The sequence below is a fragment of the Plectropomus leopardus genome, chromosome 5 (genome assembly GCF_008729295.1).
Source record: "Plectropomus leopardus isolate mb chromosome 5, YSFRI_Pleo_2.0, whole genome shotgun sequence".
NCBI lineage: Eukaryota > Metazoa > Chordata > Actinopteri > Perciformes > Serranidae > Plectropomus > Plectropomus leopardus.
This window is the reverse complement of record NC_056467.1, coordinates 18,454,900-18,469,971: the sequence shown is the minus strand read 5'-3', so window position 1 is coordinate 18,469,971 and position 15,072 is coordinate 18,454,900. Positions and strand designations below refer to the sequence as shown.

The 15,072-nt window shown below is 38.7% G+C and overlaps 1 protein-coding gene across 1 annotated transcript; it reads right to left on the bottom strand.

Annotated features, from left to right (window-relative positions):
- Positions 1-1,992: 1,992 nt before the first annotated feature.
- fxyd6 (FXYD domain containing ion transport regulator 6) lies at positions 1,993-14,405 on the bottom strand. Its single transcript, XM_042487330.1, has 8 exons — positions 14,203-14,405; positions 6,226-6,279; positions 5,756-5,779; positions 4,057-4,092; positions 3,815-3,889; positions 3,562-3,598; positions 3,259-3,308; positions 1,993-2,470 (listed from the first exon to the last, which is right to left on the bottom strand). Exons 2-8 carry the CDS (start codon positions 6,272-6,274, stop codon positions 2,433-2,435), a joined length of 309 nt encoding a protein of 102 aa, XP_042343264.1. The 5' UTR covers positions 6,275-6,279; positions 14,203-14,405; the 3' UTR covers positions 1,993-2,432.
- Between the last annotated feature and the right edge of the window lie 667 nt (positions 14,406-15,072).

Sequence of the window (15,072 nt, the reverse complement as noted above, 5' to 3'; positions counted from 1 at the left end):
TCTCATTTGATCTACGTCTCCTGACCTATAATCATTAACTTACGCAGTTTAACAGACTAAAAATTTCCCTTGCTTGCTCCATTTTGCTTGAGCATGCCAGTGTGAATTGTGGACTGCAGTGCTTTCATTCATTATGTGTCTGCACCTCTTCAATGCACCACTGAGCATACCAGGACAGTTATTCATTAATATATTACACCTCTGATATTCATTGACCTTGAACCTTGCACAGTCGAATAGAGGTTAGAGATGGAGGAAGGAGATGTGGTAACGCCTGCCTAATAATGCAGGTTTTCGGCAGATAACCCCAACCACGTGGTGCAAGAATGCATCACTGCTATAAGATTTCTTCAGTTGGGGTTAACAAGAAGTTAACAAGAACATTAAAAACAGAGTGCTGTCTGTTCTTAAAATCCACTTTTACAACACGTATTAATTGAAACATGCTTTTATATTTTGCATCATTGAATTATGGAGCAACTTGGTTAAGAAAAGTTCAACTTTTTTATTGTGAAATTGACAATAAGTTCTATTTTACACAAAAATACACATTCTAAACATCAAGTAACAACTTCAAAACATGAATTAACTTTGTACTTGTGCTCCTACAGTTACAAGTTATACCAATTTATAGGCATCTGAAGTGCACACAACTGATTTATTTTCATAACCTGCTCATTTAATTTAACATTTGTTTAGGAAGGAAAGTTTTTACTCACCTGAGCTGCTGAAGGCTCTGTGTTACCTCTCTCCAAGTGTATGAGTTTGTGTGTGTGGCCCCATCTGTGCCAGGGGTTGGTGCAGACCAAACTCCCTCCCCACAGATCAACACTCTAACGCATGCATGCACGTAAGCGCACGCACACACACACACACACACACACACACACACACACACACACAGAGGGAGAGAGAGACTTCCACGCCCACAGACATATTTCAGTCTAATAAAGTTTGAACTCTGATGCCAATAAAGAGCATAAATGCCAACCTTTGGAATCATAGCAGGTTGAGGAGCTCTTCACCTTTCTCTGCTGGTGAGGAACATATTTTTTTAATAAAGTTTTGTGGTACCAAGTAGTACCCAAGCTGTAGTACCAAACCATGTCAGTAGTAAAACTTTCCTCGTATTACACATTACTACATGGGTTCAAACATACCTTTATTTATTTATGCCAAAAGCACAACAGGTGGCTACACAACAGGGCCTCATGCCTAAAATGAACATAGCATTTACTTGTACAGTTGCCATTTTTCAGACTTGACATCTGACAGGAGAATCACAACAAGAACTGTTCATTTGTTCTCTTGCTATGATTTGCCTGAAATTAGGCTACTATTAATGTAGTCTTGCACATAAATAATGTTAATTCTAAACTTCACTCAGCACCTAAACATTGTCTCTCTTTATTTAGGAATGTAATACATGTATGGTCATTTAAAGCATTACGGCGTTAGAGACTGAGCAAGCAATTTAATGGACAAACAAGAAAGAGAAAAGAAAGAAACCCAGATGTCAGAGATTTGTGGCACTAGTGCGTGTGTTTGGGGAAACTAATCATAGTTTGCTGGAGACAACCTAATCCTGGTGGAGCCAGTGACAGAGTTGTTAAGCATATGTGTGGAGAAGAAGGCAGTGAGACAGCTGATGCAGGAGCTCCCTCCACTATAGATGGCAAAAACACTGTGGTGGAGGAGCTCATGCAGATACCTGCAAACCATTGCTGTGCTCAGTCAGAGCTGTGGCAGTTGAGATTGTCTTATATAAGGCTCATCACGTTTACATGTAGATATACACATGCACTTGTGATATATGCATCACACACATACAGGATATGCACGCAAACAAACCCAACCATTCAAACATAGACCTAAATGAAGGATATTTAACTGAATAGTTTATCTGTAAACTATATCTGTATTTATATATGTACTTATGTGTATGTGTATATATATATATAAATATATATGTATACAGTATATATAGGCTATATATGCATATATGTTGTAATCAAAATGTGACAAACATTTTCCAGGACAACTGACAAAGTAAACAACAAATTGACAAATCCCGAATCCTAAAGGCAGTAGATAGTACGATCAACAACAGACCACACAACACAAAAACTCCTTCAAGGGCTTCAAAGACAATATTGTGTCTAAGGTGCAACTGGCTAAGACAAAGAACTGAAGTGAGAGACTGTCACAGAAAGGCACGGCAACAGACAAGAGCACTGAGGGACTGGCACGGTCACAACGGAGCACAACGGGCTATAGGTTTGTAAATGTATATACATATTACACTTCTAAATGTATACCTCCCTTCTTAGCCTGTCCTATAACCAGTTATAATAACCATCCATTTCTTTACCATTATAGTGGTTTGATATCAAATAGAACTTTAGAAGTCAGCTCGGTCCAGTGGAGTTGCCTCAGTTCTCTGCTGGGGTATCTTTGGAGGCAGCTGTAGCTGAAAGAGTTAAAGGACAAGTTAGTTTAGTTTAGTTAGTTTTAGTTGCAGCTCAAGTGCAAAATAATAGATTTAGACAGAGTAATTTCTTCTTGAATACTTTAGTTAGTTAGTTTATTAGTTTGTTAGTTAACAGCTTAGACATCACAGAATGTGCAAAATGATTGCTCAGTATTCTTTAGTGACAACTTGTGACTTGCACATGTTTAGTTGCTTTCAGTTAAAAGCAGTTTGACACACTGTCAGAAGATCAAACCCTGAATTTCAAATAATAGGGAACACGGATGTTGTAAAAGTGATTTGTTCTATCGCTTCTCTCCATATAAAAGGTTGTTAACTGTGAAATCTCAGATGCTGGAGCATCCTCAAATGCAAATACAGGGAGGGATTTTAAAACAGCCCATGCTTGAAACTACAATTAACATTAAAATGACCTCTTGACAAAAATGTCTAAGTAACAAAACATTCTCAACATCTCTTTGCCACTTGATATCTATACTTTATTGAAGTGAACTGCATCCTGAAACACATCGGCAGGTACAAAATTAAACTTTTAAAATGCCAAGGTAAAGGTCAGTACTTTTTAAAAACTTTATTTAACTTGGAGGTACTAGTGTTACACACATACTGTACAGTTCATCACATGTGAACACATGCACAGAGAGCAACTCAGCCCCCACCTCCTCTGTGTTATGGGCACTCCCAAAGGGAAACTAGATTATGGATGTGTCTCATGGATTGAGCCAGAGGCGGAAGGAGCTGACAGAGAGTTAAAATGTGCATCTTACCCATGGAGACAATCAGATTCTCTTCCTGTGCCTCCTCATCTCCGGGAGCCCTAAGGAGACGATCCACAGATTGTCATGGTAACCAAATTATGTAATATTAGAAAGAACAGCACTTACAAAACTAAATCGTTGTTTTCATGCCTCAATGACAGAGGGACGTGTGCATGCGCCAACGTGCATGCAGCCTGTTGCAGCCACTCATGCTCGTTTACTTTTGCAATACACCCCCCACCCCTCCAGCCCCCGGGGATCATTAAAGTATGTCTTATTGTGATTCTAATTATTTTTCTGACAGTGACGTACCTGGGCTTCTGGTTGATATTACAACGGCATCGTCGACCTACAGACATTATGAATCATTAGTAATGTATTGTCTGTGTCATCACTGTTATTAATTAATAAAGATATAATTAATAAATACACTGTGAGCACAGTATGGTGTAGTAAGATAGCGTGGAAATGCAATAATGATTCATTTATTTATTATTAGTTATTTTTAATAACACACACACACACACACACACACACACACACACACACAGGGAGGTTAACTTACTAAGGATGAGAAGAATGCCCAGTGTGAACAGCACCACCGCAAATGCCAATCCCCCAATCCTCAGGCTCTCATAATCTAGACAAGAGGATGATTACAGAATGAGAGACACAAGAGGAGAAGAAAGAAGTTTAATAAATGTACCATTGTTTGCAAAAAAACTTTTTATATGTGTAGACACTGTTTATGTATCTTAAAAAATGGTTATGAAGGCCAGTGCTTACAGAAAAATGTTCTAAACTCACCATAAACAAATGGGTTTTCATCTGTCTCTTTGCCATCTGTGAAAATGTAATAGAAACCAGACATTTAACCAAGGAGTTCAAATGCTGTCAGCTCTGCTCAACCACAATTGAAAACAAAAGGAAAATGTATTTTCTAAATTACAATACTGTGTCCCTGTCTTAATTATTCCTTATCTCATATTACATGCAGATATATCTCAAACTACAGTCACCACCTTGCAGCTATATGTCCCCACAAACCAGTCAAGTTGTAGCTGCAATTTACATCCATGTCTGTGACTTATATGTAGCCATGACAGTTGACAATGTTTCAAACATTAATGTTTCTGCAAAGAAGCTACAAATTGTAAAACATGGAGGCTTCACTTTGTGCAAATCCAAGGATTCTCGCCCTATTTTCCCTATGAGTGGCTCATAATCGTTGCCTTCATTGGTTGGATTGACTAGGTTTAGGCAAAAGGAGAAGAATTTGTTAACAATGTCAGAGAAAGTAAGTCAGGGGCAGAGTCAGACTAGCCATTGCTTAGCTATCATGGGATTCGTAAATTCACACTCCACACACAACTTCAATTTGGCAGCACAGAAAATCCATACAATCAGCACAGTTTCAAGGTGGACTCCAGAGATTAGTGTCACCAGTTCAGTATCTGCCCAAATCTCTCTCCTTCTGTTCTTGAGATATGATGTTAAATAATGGCCAATGAAGTGGATTTTCTTCATTTTATCATATTAGCCACTTGTGTTAAATTTTGTCATTATTAGTGTCTGAATAATTTAGTTATGGCCAAAAACATGTTTTGTGAGGTCCTGGTAACCTTTGACCAGCAAAATCATCAGTTAATTGTTGAGTCCAAATAAATGTTTATGCCAAAATTGGAAGACATTTTCTCAAGGTGTTCTTGAGATATCATGTTCACTAGAATATGATGGACAAATGGCTTGAAAACAAAATTTCTCAGGCCACAGTGTCGCTGGCTCAGGGGGAATAGGTTAAAAATAAAATAAGGGTTTGGGCGTAGTGGTCGGGGTGGATGGGGACATACAGAGTGCAGGACTGTGACACCAGTAACAGAACCATTTTCATAACAGGAAAGATTATGATTGAGGAAAAAAAGGGTATTTTTTAAAAATTGCTGTAGTCTATTTGAGTGGATAGTGTGTTGCAAGATTGCCTAATTTGACAATAAATAAATAAATAAATATGTTTTTGTGTCTAGCCAGATACGTTAATTAACACAATTTCCTAATTATTTAAACAGATAAATAGTCATTTTCTCAGCATAATGTTTGTTTTTAAAACACATTTACTATTTCAAATTAGCTGTATATTTAAAGGCTATTTCTAGGAGAAAGGCTGCAAATACTGAAGTTCTAGCATGGTTTGCACAGTACTAGCATTTTAATCACTCTGTGCATTAGAATTTCATGTAACGTGTTATTCATACTGTTACATTATCACCTCTTTCCTACCAAACAACCACTCTCCCTGCTTCAGCATTGATTTCACAATAAAGATCTCTTTCCAATGAACACACTGTTGGGCCTGGTCATTCTTTGACTTAATCCATACATCTGCAACTGTTCACTGGAGTGGTGCAATCCATAACGATTTTGCTTCATCCGGGAAACCAATAAACCCCACTTTGTGGCTGTTAGGATTGAGTGTGACCCCATTACAGATTACATCAAGTGTACTCACCCTTTGCACTGAGGTCTTCTACAGCTGAGGTGCAGAGAAGAGGGGAAGTGGTTTAAGTCAGAGGTTGAAAGAAAAAAGAAACACAGGAAATTACGTCTGGGACTATGAGTTAAAAATACTTCAACACAATCCTTTTCTATCTATTAATCTGTCTATGTTTTTCGTCACACAAACTCTAACTATCACAAAAAGCGGCACTATATCATCTATTTATAGTGTTTGACTGTGGGAGCATGTGTTTACATGTCTTACATCTAATCACAAACTATAAACAGTCCTCACACACACAGTGTGTGAAACCCACACACAAAGCCCTGAAGCAGTAATTGATGTTTTGCTACAAGCACACACCCAGCGAGTGCCTTTTCATGTAACATCACTTCCTGCCCCGACGACACTGCCTCCCAATGGACAATTGATGTTTACACACGTGTGTTTGTACGCATGGATGTGAGTAGAGGGGAACTTACCAGCCACACACACCAGGAGGGAAGAGAGGACAAGCAAAATAGTTTCCATGGCAACTGTTGACATAGAGTAATAAAGGGGCGGGGGTGACAGAAAGACAAAAAAATAAAGTGAAAGAGGTCTGCATTAAAACACAAGCACAGAACAGTAAGGGGTGTGTAAAGGGGGAATCACAGAACTGGCTCTATCTAAATCCCTAGAGTTTAACTGATGTAAAAGGCCTACGGATATAGATTTTATCTTGCATAACGATCCATGTTCAGAGATGGCATACATGCTCTCTTTTCCTGGCAGAGATTACTCCTTCCTCCCAGTGGACATCACACAACCTTGGCCTATTTTCATGTAGGCTATTGAATATACAAATGCCCAATGTGTCTCCTGCAAAATGTGCTCATGTTCAATTAGTTTGCACTGGCAAATATATTTTGCATGCACTGTGATGTCAAGCAGATATATTTTTAGAGGGTTAGGGTAGATTGTCTGCATAGATTGTCATGAAACTTTGTTCGGTCATTCATGATCCCCAGAGGATGAATTCTAAAGACTTTAGTGATTCTCTGACATTTACGTTTTTGATGACAACTACGGGATAGATTGCAATGACATTTGGACCATACTGTATATCTATTACACTTAAGGCTCATTTATACCCCCAGATCACACAAAAATATACTGTACATTGTTTTCCATGTGTCCTTTATGTTGGTATAGATACAGCCACTAGATGGCACTAGAGGGCAAGGTCAAGGTTTCGGACAACAACAAAAAGGAGACGGTGGAGGAGTTTGTAGTAACGTACCTTTTAATGAAAGCAGCGTTGTAAATGCTTATGGACTGTGAGGCCATTAAATAAATTGCAACATGTGGAATACAAAGTATTTTCACAATATTACTAATTTGCTCCATTCCACCACTCATAAAATATCTTCCTCATGTCCGATGGTTGTAACTTGTTTGAGCTATGCTACACTACCCCCATGATCTCCAGTGGTAATGATCTATTTGTCTGTATCCATAAGCTTTCAGAAAATGAGCACAGACAAAATGAACATAGAATACGGAAAAAGGGCTCCATCCATGGTCGAAATATTGAGCATAAATAAGCTGTTAGATAATGAACCCTAATGACTTTGGGCATCATCATTTAATTTGTCCAATACTTTGGTTTATGTCTAACCACCTGCAAAACTGAAGACACTACCCCTCAGCCTTAGCTGTACCTTGTATTTTGGAGTGTTGTTAACATGCTAAACCGCTAAACTAAGATGGTGAAAATGGTAAATATTACAACCAGCATACCTAATAATGACGTCAGTGACATTTTAGCATTCTGCCTTGAATGCTAAGCTCAAAGCACTGCTGTGCCGAAAAACACACTCACAGGGCCATCACCATGGCTGTAGACCCTCAGTCTTGTTTTAATCGATATGATGATAAGCCATTTATATCTCACTTGTCTACAAAGTGTTCACAGCCAACGCAAAAGCACCTATATTTACCTATATACCTATATCTGCTATGGGAAGTAAGTGACTGCAGAGCTATTGAGGGACGTTGGCTTGACTTGAACAAATGGAGTGGTCATATTTACACTGAAAGTGTGTTGGGTGATTTACAATGTCGACTCATGCATTGAGTAACGTTTAACATTCTACCTTAAGAGTTTGCGGCAGCTGCTGGTTCTTTGGGCAGCACAGTGAATTGAATTATTTGCATGCATATGAACGATGCATTACTCTTCTGACATTTCTTGATTTACTTTATGGATAATACTGATGGAGCCCATCGGACATCACTGCAACCTGCTTGGAGGCCATTGGGTGTGCATTGACCAAACTCCAGAGATAATCCAACTCATGTGCAACTCAGCACAACTTGGCGTGTTTGAACTAGTAATGCAAACACAAAACAACATAGCATGGTTGACTAGGTGCAGGCAATAGTACCATTGGAAAAGCCCTAAAAAGAACAAAGTGTGAAAAATACAGATGCATAATAAGATCTTACAACAATGCATTTGACTAAGAATGTCAAAGCTGCAAAGTAAATTCATAGAAAGTGGCAAGATCTGCAGTGCAACATGTGTTCTCTAATCACAAGCCTTAGAAGCATCTTGTCAAACCTTCAAGAGTCCAAACATTTGGCTCAGTTCAGGCTTCACCCCTCTTGTTTGACAGCGCCACCTGGCTGTGTACCTTTCTGTCTATATGGCTATATTTCTGACTGTTTCTGATTGACTCGCACAATGACGCGCATTTATTTCCATCCAGCTATCTGGCTGTTCATGTCTACTCAGCTACATCAGCAGTAGAGGATGTAGTTCATTTAAAAGAACAGAATCCATTATAGTCATTAGCAAAGAATTCCTGCCCAGTTGCTGTTTGTGTGGTGGTGCTTTCTTTATTTGATTTGTGAGTCCTCATACAGATCTGAGCAACACAATGTTAACACAGACATTTATAAAATAATGTGACACACGATGACAACAGAGGAACTTTGGCACCCATTACACTAATGGCATCTAAACTTAAAATAAGAAGCAACCCCATGTGACCTTAGATGTGACCTGGAATTTCTTATTTTCATTTTTATGTTTGTTTCAATTTTTTTTTAATTGATTTTGTCGTGCATACCTGAGTTTTTACAAAGACCTTTTGACACTGACATACATTTTTGATTGGAAGTTCTCTTGTTTTAAGGTTTTCAGTACTGTTATTTTTTTTATATTTACTAAATAATAAAAATCATTTAACATTTATGAATGTTATGAATGACAAAAATTAGAATTTCTTCTGATGAGAATTTTCGTTTCAGTTCTGACTTCACAGGTAAGACTGTTAAATGTTACAGTGTATATGTTGTATCCAGGGAGGCACCTTTTCAGTCTGGTTAAAACCAAACACAGATATGAATCATCAGATACAACAATATAGTCTTTGAAGGCATGCCTGTCACAGCAGAGTAGTGTTTCTTTCAACACTGAAAAAAATGACACTGAAAAATGTTGCTCTCATTACAAGAAGAAGATGGGACTTAATCCAACCCAGATTTCAAAAGCTGACACTGAAATTGATATGGGTTTACCAGAAGTTGCTATATTTGTTATTTATTGGAAAACTCTTTACAGAGCAGCCTCAGGATTAAGCTTCAGATCATTTTAAGAGGTTTAACCCAGCTACCCAAACAAGGATTTTCCTTCATCACGAGCACAGCTACTGAAACTATACAAACATGGTTCTCATACTTATAAAAAGTACATTATCTGTAACAGATAATTGTTTCATCCAAGTATTTGACTCAGTGTTATTGTCTACTACTAACAAGAAGATATGTCATAATAACAAGAAATATATGCTGTTACATTCTGTAGAGACTCTAGCTAAAACAAATACAATCTCTTGTTATAGAAAAAAAAGTAGAGAAATTATTTTAACAAATCGATATGCTGCCATACCTTTAAAATCTCTGGCTGAATTTTTCTCTTAACAATTTAACATCATCCTCTACTACCTGATTTTAAGTGGAAAACATTACCCACACTATAATTAGTCTTTGACGAAGTACTCAGTACAGTAGAGCAAACACTCAATGAAAAGGTCATCTCTCAACACATTATTGAATTAACATAGATGACTTCACAAGAAGATAATCACTGACTGACTGACTCCCTAATTTTTCAATCATAACACCAGCTCAATTGATGTGGAAACCTCTATATGTCTGGAAGGATATGGGATTTGGTATAAATGGGAAAGTTGGATGGACAGATGAAAACACGGTCTAATTTGAAAGATGTAGCCTGCTGGAATAAACTCTCCATTGGCTGACTATCACACTCTGTATCACACTCTCCTTTACATTATTGTTATCAATTAAAAACAGCAAGTCTTCTGCCAAAAGTAAAAAGCTTTGTACAATTATGGAAAATTTCATTTTGAAACATGAATAGTGCATGAAGCAGCTACTTAGCCATTTGCAAAATGTTCCTAAATAACACTCAACAAACTGCCTGGCCCTTTATTTAGCAAGAGAAAATATGGAATAATGTTTGTTCCACTGGATGCCCTCCTGCACTGGTAGTATAAAGATAAGTGGCATGTTGCAGAATCTCCTTTGACTCCGGAGGTACCAAATTTAGTCTGGAATTAAAGGCCAAGAAATTAGTCAGGCTCAAAACACTGTACAACCTTTCACATCACAACCAACCCTGTCTTCTAGAAACCACATTTTTATGTTACTAAACTGCATTTCTATGAAGACTGTTGAGACAACGTAACTGCTATGTTCTGAGACAATTTATTCAAGTAATGAAACACAACATTCATGTACCACATAGGCTTTGGAACAAGGTAGTTGAGGAGGATGGTCGGCATACAAAGTGCAGAACTTTGACACCAGAACACGTTTGCGTCTCCACTCCTTTCTTAGGTTTCAGCAACAAAATCATTTTGGATAAGGTTATGGAAGGATTGTGATTTTGGTTTAACGTTAATTAAAAAAAGTAATAAACAAAATAATGCTGTGGTCAGTTCTACTGGATATTTTATTGCAAGATTGCCTGTTTTAGTGGAAAACAACTGAAACACTTTCTCAGTGAAACATTTTGCTATTATGTTCAGCATCAACATTTTTGCAACTTGACAGATTTTTTAATTTGCAACATTTCCTCATTATGTTTACAGCAAATGTGATGTACTCTGCATTACACTTCCCTCAAAATCTATTTTCTGTTTCAAATTAGTTGTAAATAAATGTAATTTCTAGGAGGCAGGGCAGCCACAACACCTGCCCCCCTTTTTAAATTCCAAAAGAAGCAGAACTTTATGTGCTACACATGAAATTCTGAATTGATTATGGAAAGTAATAACTGCAGCTTTTATTTTTGAAGTTATCAGATAATTTCATCTTTCTTGGCAACAAAATACCTTGTGGCATAAGTTGTTTCTTTTGGCGTTTCACAATAAAGTTGTCAGTGTTTTCTGGTTGTTGCTAAATGTCTTTTCACATATTTTTGTATTTCTTCTTACACCAATGCCAATAAACCTGGTTATGTAAAATGTGTTTACAATTCTGACCCATATTTTTTAACCTTACATAAATAAAGAAGATGATCAGATCACGGTAAACAATTAAACTTTTGTTAGGGTGCAATGAATCTCTTTGAGTGGGTTAGTGGGTCAGTGTCACATTTTTGTCTCATAAGGAATCCTTTAAGGTATCTGGCCGCTTTTCAGTGCCTGGCTTTCTCTCCTCAGGTATCAAACATGGCACCTGAACAGTTGCCTCTCCATTTTTCCTTAAACTACTTATCTGCACTATTGTTTAGCAAGATTGGCAAGATCAAGTTCCATAGCCAAGCTTCCCTTTGTCTGGAAGAAGAGGACAAGAAAGGGGTAGGCAGGGTGGACAAGGAAATAGCAGGCAGGAAGGCTGTTTTCTGTAATACGGGGACAAGAAAAGGGCAGGCTGAATGACAGCAAGAATGGGAGACAAGCAGACAGGGACAGACATTGTCTGGTAGAGAGTGCATGTGAAGGGCATGCAGAGGAGACACTGTCTGAGGAGAGCAAGCAGGGAAAGGGCAGTTTTTGTATGATAGTGGCATTTCCAGTGTAAGCAGTAGAAAGAAAGGTCAGGAAATGTAGTGAGGGAGAGGAAGAAACAGGATCAATAAGACAACATAACCAAAAGCAATGGGATTAGTACAACTAAGTGGACGAGGACAGCAGAGTGCTCAACAGATAATGTTGATCTGACCTTTGACATAAAACTGCTGGCAAATGTGTGAGTCTCAAACACAAACATCTGAATCACACTTTCACTAACAAGATCATGAGAGAAAAACTCCATTCTGTGTACAAAAGACCACACCCAGCCAAGCACTCTTATTGTGACCTCTGTGTGCTCAACTTCTAGCCTGGTAAGACCATCCTGATGACGTGAGCTCAACATTCTGTTTCACTCTCAGTCTGGACTCAGTGCTGCCCCGCCTTGTATCTAGAAATCAAAATCCAACCAGGGCAAATCAGGAATCTGCACCATAAGTGACAATGTAAGCAGCCAATCAGGGACTGCGTTGTGGTTGATGCTGTTGTTGTTGACCATGTGCTATCTCATCCCACCATGTGTATTTGTTGACATTGCGGCATCCCAGAGCATAAACAACAAACACAGAAGGATGCCTAACTAGTATTATGTACGTATGTAGGTTCAGTCCACTGACAAAGCTGCAGCATGTGACAAGCTTGGATGTTGGGTATTCGACAGAGGCAGCTGGTTGCTGAATGAGAAAAGGCAAAAACTGCTGGCAACGGATTGTATTATGAAAATCTAATGGGGATTGTTGTTTACGAGGTACACATCACATAAAGATAGAAAAATTTGTCTTTTTTAGAGGTATTGTAACTGTCAAACATATCAACACTGAGGTTATTGCCAACATCAGGACTGATCAGTTTGTCTGTCAAGGTGAGTGGTACTCCACTGGAAGTGTTTGGAAGCATATAATCCTGACTGATACAAAGCATAAAAACAATGTTGAGCTGACAACATCATGATTTTCTCACTAGGCTTCCTGGATTTCTGAGTGTCACTCATGCAAAGATAAAATATGAGGTCATCATTGTGCCAAATCTCCCCTTTCCACTCTTTGCTTTTGTGAGTGTGCAGGACATGTGTTTGGTGACCTGTGACCCGAGACTCCTAATTATTAAAACAAATTAAACAAAAATGTCCTTGTGTCATGAGAAAAATCTATTTCCTATTTTACAACACTGATAAAAAATGTAGGGCAGCTAAATAGGTCACACCACAGGTCTCTATAACCTTTGTGGAAGAAAACAACAAATTGACCCCTTTTTCTGCCATCATAATGATGTTACATCACCATGACAACAATGTGCGTCGGTCCATATTGTCCAGTTATCTCCAAGGTAACTGCCTCCGACTGAAATTATTCCGGCGCCGAGCGATAAATGGTTGGAGATGCTCGTGTGAGAGCACAAAGACAACCAGAGTCCGTGCAGTACATAAACAAGAGCGCGGGGTGTGGCACGCGGCTTTAAAGTCTCAATTATTCGGCTGGACTTCCGTCGGTTTTGAGGTGAATCCCCACACATCAATTTACGAGTAAATACATCTGCAACAGGGCATAATGGTTGTAAATTCAGCGGCTTTTGTGTGAGTTGCGCGCCGACAACAAAGCCGTACCTCAATAACGCACTAATAACCCTTCCATTACATTGTGAACGCGCAGCCTATATGGCTCTGCCAGTTCTCACGCACTGCCACGTTTCACTGACAATAAACAACTGGCACAGTATATTTCTGTATCCAATGCGTGACGTGTGCGCATCACCCACTTGTGCGTCCCTCAACCTGTGGATCATCTGATGAAGCGGAGAAGCGAGCCATCATGCGCCTTGAGATTTTCCTGTTCGTAGTGTAACCGTTCGTAATAACAGCAGTGACCTCATGCACATCTGATGTTTCAACGTACTATTACGAGGTTTACGATAACATAAAGTCAATTGGTCACGCTCGTTTTGAGGCTTTATTGATCCGCATTTGCACAATAGGCGATATATATTTTGCCGCGCAACCAGTTAAGGTTACAGTGGTCAGTGCAAGCAGACACACCCTCATTGTAAAGCACTGATAAACAACAAGCAGCGTTACACTAAACGTCATATCTGCAAGTTAATGAGACCACGTCCAAGAGTGTTTAATACTGCAAACCGCGCACGTTGCCGTGAAATAATTTCACTCATAATTGTGCGTTTTTCACTGAAAAATCTGCTAATCACACAATTTATGTGTGCTCACAAAGCTGCCTATCATTATAAATAATAGCAAAATTTGCGCCCATTTTCAATCCAGCTTTCATAGCTATCGCGAGGCCTACTCAAACTCATTTTTCCCACGAATAAAAAAGACAATAACACTAAGACATCAAATATGCGCGCTTATAAACTTACCACTTGTTTCTCCAACGGACCGCTGGCCAACAAACTGATATCCACCCGCAAAAATCAATCAGCTGGTCTCAAAAGGCTCTTTGATCCAAATATTCTCATCTGTCAATATGTGCTCACTGCTCACATCTATTTGTCCTGGAGAAATAGATGTGATGGATAACAATGACTCCTGGAGTGACTGCTTATCCAGTGCCTGAACCCTCTATCTCTCTCTCTCTGTCTTCTCTCTCTCTTACTTACACACACACACACGCACGCACACACACACACACACACGCATTATCTGTGATTGACAGCTTGTGATGGATCACCTCCATAATAAGGATTTTCCTTCATCTTTATTTTATGTATGCTCAGTGTATAACGTTCAATGATCCCACAAGTTAGACAAATAGAAAAATCTGTTAAACAGCACAGCTAATGCAGGTAAATACGCCACACACAGAGAACACACACATTGACATTCAATGTCAGAAGAACAATTTCTGAAAAACTTCACAGTGTGAGTATAAAGGGAGGTTTATGGCAGAGTACCAGCTCAATATAGAAGGGAGGGTCACACTTGTTTTTTGTCTTTACAAAGTTAATACATAAACTGTCCTTCATTATTCTAATATGGTAAACAATAGTTAGCATTGCAAAGCCTGAGATGTGTCCCTGAGGAAAAAAAACACACCTCTACAATCAATAATCGTTCTTAGAGACTATGGGTTACGGAGATCACAGTGGAGTGGACTGTGTGTCATTGGCACAGAACACAAAGCAAAGGGCTAGTCATCTTTAAAGCTTGCTTAACATGTAGGTAAACATACTGTATAACCAAGAGACCAGAGCATAAAATCAACAATGCAAGACTAAAGTCAATGCATC

Coding starts and splice junctions, on each gene's coding strand:
- fxyd6 (XM_042487330.1), bottom strand. CDS start 6,274: ATGGAAACTATTTTGCTTGTCCTCTCTTCCCTCCTGGTGTGTGTGGCT. Junction 3,599..3,814: donor GGGCATTCTTCTCATCCTTA/GTAAGTTAACCT, acceptor TAATGTCTGTAG/GTCGACGATGCCGTTGTAAT. Junction 3,309..3,561: donor AATATCAACCAGAAGCCCAG/GTACGTCACTGT, acceptor TCGTCTCCTTAG/GGCTCCCGGAGATGAGGAGG.